Source organism: Macaca nemestrina, chromosome 2 (assembly GCF_043159975.1).
Source record: "Macaca nemestrina isolate mMacNem1 chromosome 2, mMacNem.hap1, whole genome shotgun sequence".
NCBI lineage: Eukaryota > Metazoa > Chordata > Mammalia > Primates > Cercopithecidae > Macaca > Macaca nemestrina.
The window spans coordinates 112,037,216-112,043,215 of record NC_092126.1 but is presented as its reverse complement, the minus strand read 5'-3'; the positions used below and the strand labels follow the sequence as shown (position 1 = coordinate 112,043,215).

The 6,000-nt window shown below is 60.8% G+C and overlaps 1 protein-coding gene across 2 annotated transcripts in view; it reads left to right on the top strand.

The window, feature by feature from the left end:
* LOC105480412 (collagen type VII alpha 1 chain) overlaps window positions 1-6,000 on the top strand; it is a 31,608-nt gene continuing 25,608 nt past the window's right edge. Inside the window, exons 1-17 of one of the 2 annotated variants that reach the window (XM_011739239.3) lie at window positions 1-167; window positions 721-901; window positions 1,568-1,727; window positions 1,815-1,908; window positions 2,001-2,162; window positions 2,326-2,489; window positions 2,565-2,694; window positions 2,797-2,913; window positions 3,016-3,162; window positions 3,250-3,366; window positions 3,442-3,591; window positions 3,672-3,800; window positions 4,421-4,564; window positions 4,653-4,778; window positions 4,881-5,024; window positions 5,525-5,644; window positions 5,774-5,917. In XM_011739239.3, the coding sequence (XP_011737541.2) occupies window positions 83-167; window positions 721-901; window positions 1,568-1,727; window positions 1,815-1,908; window positions 2,001-2,162; window positions 2,326-2,489; window positions 2,565-2,694; window positions 2,797-2,913; window positions 3,016-3,162; window positions 3,250-3,366; window positions 3,442-3,591; window positions 3,672-3,800; window positions 4,421-4,564; window positions 4,653-4,778; window positions 4,881-5,024; window positions 5,525-5,644; window positions 5,774-5,917 (2,314 nt within the window). In that variant the 5' untranslated portion in view covers window positions 1-82. The remainder of the gene's footprint in view (window positions 168-720; window positions 902-1,567; window positions 1,728-1,814; window positions 1,909-2,000; window positions 2,163-2,325; window positions 2,490-2,564; window positions 2,695-2,796; window positions 2,914-3,015; window positions 3,163-3,249; window positions 3,367-3,441; window positions 3,592-3,671; window positions 3,801-4,420; window positions 4,565-4,652; window positions 4,779-4,880; window positions 5,025-5,524; window positions 5,645-5,773; window positions 5,918-6,000) is intronic. The other variant, XM_011739238.3, reaches the window with a different exon arrangement.

The window sequence follows — 6,000 nt, the reverse complement described above, 5'->3', positions numbered from 1 at the left end:
GCGCTGGGCTCGGACCCGCCAAGGCCGCAGGGGAGCAAGGGGCAGAGGCGGGGGTCCTAGCTGACTGCTTCTACCGACTAGGATGAGGCTGCGGCTTCTGGTGGCCGCGCTCTGCGCCGGGATCCTGGCAGGGGCGCCCCGAGTGCGAGCCCAGCACAGGGAGAGAGGTGGGCACCGCAAGGGAGGACCCGGCCCGGGGCACCGCAAAGGAGGACCTGGCCCGGGGCACTGCACCGTGTCACCCTCCGCTCCACTCGGCCTTCATCCCCGACACCCCCCCGCCCACAACCCAGCCAACTCCGCGACTCCCCGAGGATTCCTCCTAATTCTGGGACTCCCCGAACCCTCCGCGGTCGGTGCTGGGTTCCCTAAACTGCCTCCTATCCTGTTCCGACTCAAATTCTGGCTCCCTGGATGCACGCGGGGTCCCCTGCCTTATGTCAATCCGCGCCGGCCCCTAGAGGCTGACCTCAGTCCCAAGTCCACACCCGTGCTGGCGACTCTCCCTCCCCTGCACACCCCAACCCCCCGCGGGAGTCTGCTCTGGGACCCACCCAGCTCGACTCCCTCCAAGGCCCCCAGGCTCAGGCCGACTCGGCCCTGGTTTGCATAAGATGAGGCCTACTCTCCCCACCATCCGAAGTCCCAGCGAGGCCACCGTGCGGGGAGGCGGGTGGTTGGCCTCCCAGAAGAGGCCCTGATCTCTTCTGCCCGCCCCAGTGACCTGCACGCGCCTTTACGCCGCTGACATTGTGTTCTTACTGGATGGCTCCTCATCCATTGGCCGCAGCAATTTCCGCGAGGTCCGCAGCTTTCTCGAAGGGCTGGTGCTGCCTTTCTCTGGAGCAGCCAGTGCACAGGGTGTGCGCTTTGCCACAGTGCAGTACAGTGATGACCCACGGTGAGTAGCGGCCCTGGGGGCTGGGGACCCCGGGATCCCACCAAGACCCCTTCCCCAGGAAGGGAGGAGACCCCGGAAACCTCAGACCGGGTCTTTCCGGAAACAAGTTTTGGGGAACCTAGAGACCCCCTAGCCAGGACCTCCTCTGGAGACAGAGATAAGGATTCCCTAGGTAGAACCTTCATGCCCTGAAGCACCTCCAGGCTATTGCAAGACAGGAAGGTGCAAGACAGGCTGTGTTTTCTGAGCTGGAGATGGGGAGCCCAGGAGGGGCCCCCCATGCCTGTTGGACTCTTCATGTTCTAGCCCCTTAACCCCTGCAGCCGTTCACCAGAGGTGCTCCATCTGGCCAGCATCCACTTTCCTACATCTGGACCCCTCCTCCTGCAATTATTTAATTAAGCAGCATCTTGTTTCCCACAGACTGAGAGCCCCTAAGGGCTCCTTCAGGCCTGCCCAGGCCCAGCTGCAGATGGTGCACAAAGGAGCCCCTGGGGAGTTTGTTAACCTGGGGGTTCCAGAGGAAAGTGGATGTGGAGAATCACAGAATGAAGGGACCTCTCAAGAGAGCCTGATACCCATAACCCTCACCCTAGAGGCCTCCTCAAGGCCAGGGCCAGAAGAGATCCTGAGTCCTAGCCTGTTGCCACCCCTACCCTCCAACAGGACAGAGTTCAGCCTGGATGCACTTGGCTCTGGGGGTGATGTGATCCGCGCCATCCGTGAGCTCAGCTACAAAGGGGGCAACACTCGCACAGGGGCTGCAATTCTCCATGTGGCTGACCGTGTCTTCCTGCCCCAGCTGGCCCGACCTGGTGTCCCCAAGGTGATCCTTACCCCTTCCATGCCTCCCAAGATGACCCCAAATAAAGTGTTCAGAGGAGCCGTGATTTGACCCCTGCACCTGTCCCAGGTCTGCATCCTGATCACAGATGGGAAGTCCCAGGACCTGGTGGACACAGCTGCCCAAAAGCTGAAGGGGCAGGGGGTCAAGCTGTTTGCTGTGGGTAAGGACCGAGCAGGGATGACAGGTCAGCTGGGGAGTGGGAGCGGTCAGAGAGCATGTGGGTGACTGAGTCCTGACTGGTTGTCACTTCAGGGATCAAGAATGCCGACCCTGAGGAGCTGAAGCGAGTTGCCTCACAGCCCACCAGTGAGTTCTTCTTCTTCGTCAATGACTTCAGCATCTTGAGGACACTACTCCCCCTCGTTTCCCGGAGAGTGTGCACAACTGCTGGTGGCATGCCTGTGACCCGGCCTCGTGAGTTCCTGCCTACATGGTGTGCCCCGACCTAGACCCTGGACCCCAACCCCCACTTGGGAGTGCTGATTCCATCCTATGTGCTCCTGACCCTAACCCCAACTCTGCACCACACACGCCCACCCCAATCCTTCTGCCTGATCCCCGGATCCCCCATTCCCAGTGGATGACTCAACCTCTGCTCCACGAGACCTGGTGCTGTCTGAGCCAAGCAGCCAATCCTTGAGAGTACAGTGGACAGCGGCCAGTGGCCCTGTGACTGGCTACAAGGTCCAGTATACTCCTCTGACGGGGCTGGGACAGCCACTGCCGAGCGAGCGGCAGGAGGTAGGATGTCAGGAGTGATAAGTGGTGGCTGGGGACTTGGCTGGGCAAGATAAAGTGACCTCTGGCCCTGGGCAGGTGAACGTCCCAGCTGGTGAGACCAGCGTGTGGCTGCAGGGTCTCCGGCCACTGACTGAGTACCAAGTGACTGTGGTTGCCCTCTACGCCAACAGCATCGGGGAGGCAGTGAGCGGGACAGCTCGGACCAGTGAGCAATTCTGCCAGCCTCTGACCCCATTCACCTAACTCCCCACCCCAGTACCCCCTCCCACTCCTGACTCCATGAATCCCTGGTGGGACTCTCCCCCAGCTGCCCTGGAGGGGCCGGAACTGACCATCCAGAATACCACAGCCCACAGCCTCCTGGTGGCCTGGCGGAGTGTGTCAGGTGCCACTGGCTACCGTGTGACATGGCGGGTCCTCAGTGGTGAGTGAGAGATGTGGGCTGAGGGGAGTCCCTGCACCTCAGACAAAACTGTAGAGTCCTGTGTCTGCAAGGCTCACTGGCCTTTTGGTGCCCCCCATGCAGGTGGGCCCACACAGCAGCAGGAGCTGGGCCCTGGGCAAGGTTCAGTGTTGCTGCACGACTTGGAGCCTGGCACAGACTATGAGGTGACCATAAGCACCCTGTTTGGCCATAGTGTGGGGCCCACCGCTTCTCTGACGGCTCGCACTGGTGAGAAGGCTGGGCACTTTCGTCAGGCTGGGACGGGCAGGCAGGGCAAGGACCGGAGGCCACTGACATCCCATGTGCCCTGGGCAGACACTTCTGTTGAGCAGACCCTACGCCCGGTCATCCTGGGCCCCACATCCATCCTCCTTTCCTGGAACTTGGTGCCTGAGGCCCGTGGCTACCGGTTGGAATGGCGGCGTGAGACTGGTCAGTGTGGGGGAAGGGACGGACAGGCAAGGGTCAGGGCATGGCGTCAGCTGGCCTGACCCTGTCATCTTGCAGGCTTGGAGCCACCACAGAAGGTGGTGCTGCCCTCTGATGTGACCCGCTACCAGTTGGATGGGCTGCAGCCGGGCACAGAGTACCGCCTCACACTCTACACTCTGCTGGAGGGCCGCGAGGTGGCCACCCCTGCAACCGTGGTTCCCACTGGTGAGGGCTCTGTGGGCTGGGCCAGTGAGTGGGGGAGGTGTCGGAGCCCCAGGCTGCCTCTATGCTGTGCTCTCCAACAGGACCAGAGCTGCCTGTGGGCCCTGTGATGGACCTGCAAGCCACCGAGCTGCCCGGGCAGCGGGTGCGAGTGTCCTGGAGCCCAGTCCCTGGTGCCACCCAGTACCGCATCATTGTGCGCAGCACCCAGGGTAAGGTGGACACAACCAGCACCCCCACCACACACACTGAAGTTCCAGCCTCTCCTTCCACACCTGGGTCCCTATAGTCTCCTCCCTGTCTCCTTATCCATCTGCTTCCCAGGATGACACTGAGCCCTGAAGTGTCACAGGGTGTGTCTGCCCCTACCCTGCCCCAGCCGATCTCCTCCCTGCCCCACACCCCTGTCCATGGCTTGCGACTCTGCACAGCCACAAACTCAGTCACCTGCCTTTCTGTGACCCTAGTGGTGACCACTGTACACCAACCTCTCATTGCACGTCCCCATCCAGCACCGACTTCTGCCATCCCACGTCAGTGTCTATCAACAGCTCATCAGTTCTCACTGCAGTCCACTGGCTCCTGTCATCCTACATGCCAGCATCCCACGGACCCCTGTCCTCCAGTGTCCCTGACCATCACTGGCCCCTTTCATCCTATGTCCTTGTCTTGCATTCACTTTTTTCAACCATATCCCATCTCTCTGGTCCCCACCACCCCACATCCCCACCTCCATGGCCCTTCTCGCTGTGTGTCCCTGTCCATCACTGCCATCGTCCCACGTCCCTGTCTCCTTTTGACCCCTGCCCACCTACGCTGACTTCTCTCTTAGGGGTTGAGCGGATCCTGATGCTTCCCGGGAGTCAGACAGCGTTCGACTTGGATGACGTTCAGGCTGGGCTTAGCTACACTGTGCGGGTGTCTGCTCGAGTGGGTTCCCGTGAGGGCAGTGCCAGTGTCCTCACTGTCCGCCGGGGTGAGCACTACAGGAAGCTTGTGGAGGACAGCTGTCTGCCTCACTCTGGTCCTGGTTCTGACCTCTGACCTCTGTGTTTAACCCCTAGAGCCGGAAACCCCACTTGCTGTTCCAGGGCTGCGAGTTGTGGTGTCAGATGCTACGAGAGTGAGGGTGGCCTGGGGACCCGTCCCTCGAGCCAGTGGATTTCGGATTAGCTGGAGCACAGGCAGTGGTCAGTGTGGGGTGTGTGGGGGGACTGCTGAAGGGACCAATGAGGGTATGGGGGCCGGAGGGGACAGGCAGGAGCCATGCCAGCATTTCCCTCTGACCTCAGGTCCAGAGTCCAGCCAGACACTGCCCCCAGACTCTACGGTCACAGACATCACAGGGCTGCAGCCTGGAACCGCCTACCAGGTGGCTGTGTCTGTACTTCGAGGGAGAGAGGAGGGCCCCGCTGCGGTCATCGTGGCTCGAACAGGTCAGGGCCTACCCCTGTCCCTTGACTCTCTGCCTCCATTGCTCTTTCAGACCCCCATGCCTTCCCTTGCAGATCCTTGCTACTCCCCAGAACTCCTGCCTCCCCCTTCAGATTCCTACTCCCTCCTCCTTCAGAGACTCTGCTTCCCCTTCAGTTTCAGCTGTCTCCCCTTAAGCCCTTCCCATCTTCAGATTCCCCCGCTTCTCCCCTAAGACTCCCACAATCTTTGCCCTCAAATTTCCACCACCTCAGCCCTCAGACCCCCACCCCTTTTTTGCTGGACCCAAATCTCCTCTGAGATTTACACTTTCTCCTCCATCAGACCCCCTCACTGCCTCCTAAAACCTCCATCTCCCCACTTCTCCACTGGACCTATTCACCATCTCCTCTATCAGATCCCTGTCTTCTGTTAGACTCTCATCGCCTTCCACTATCAGTATCAGATAGCCCCACTCCTTCCTGCCTGCTCCAACAGACTCCCCATTGCCTCTCCCCACTAGACCCACTGGGCCCAGTGAGGACCGTCCATGTGACTCAGGCCAGCAGCTCATCTGTCACCATTACCTGGACCAGGGTTCCTGGCGCCACAGGATACAGGGTTTCCTGGCACTCAGCCCACGGTGGGGACTGGGGTTTGGGAGGGGGCAGGTCAGGGTGGAATGGGGGCTGGGGGTTTATTGGGGGTCCAGGTGGGGCTCTGGGGGACAGAGTTTGACTAGCCCTGGAGTTGCCTCCATCCCTGCTCCTAGGCCCAGAGAAATCCCAGTTGGTTTCTGGGGAGGCCACGGTGGCTGAGCTGGACGGGCTGGAGCCAGATACTGAGTATACGGTGCATGTAAGGGCCCATGTGGCTGGTGTGGATGGGCCCCCTGCCTCTGTGGTTGTCAGGACTGGTGAGTGGACCCTGACCAGCTGCTAGCCACACCGAAATAGCTACCCTGCCCTGCTGTGTATTCCTGATTGCCCAGCTGCCTCC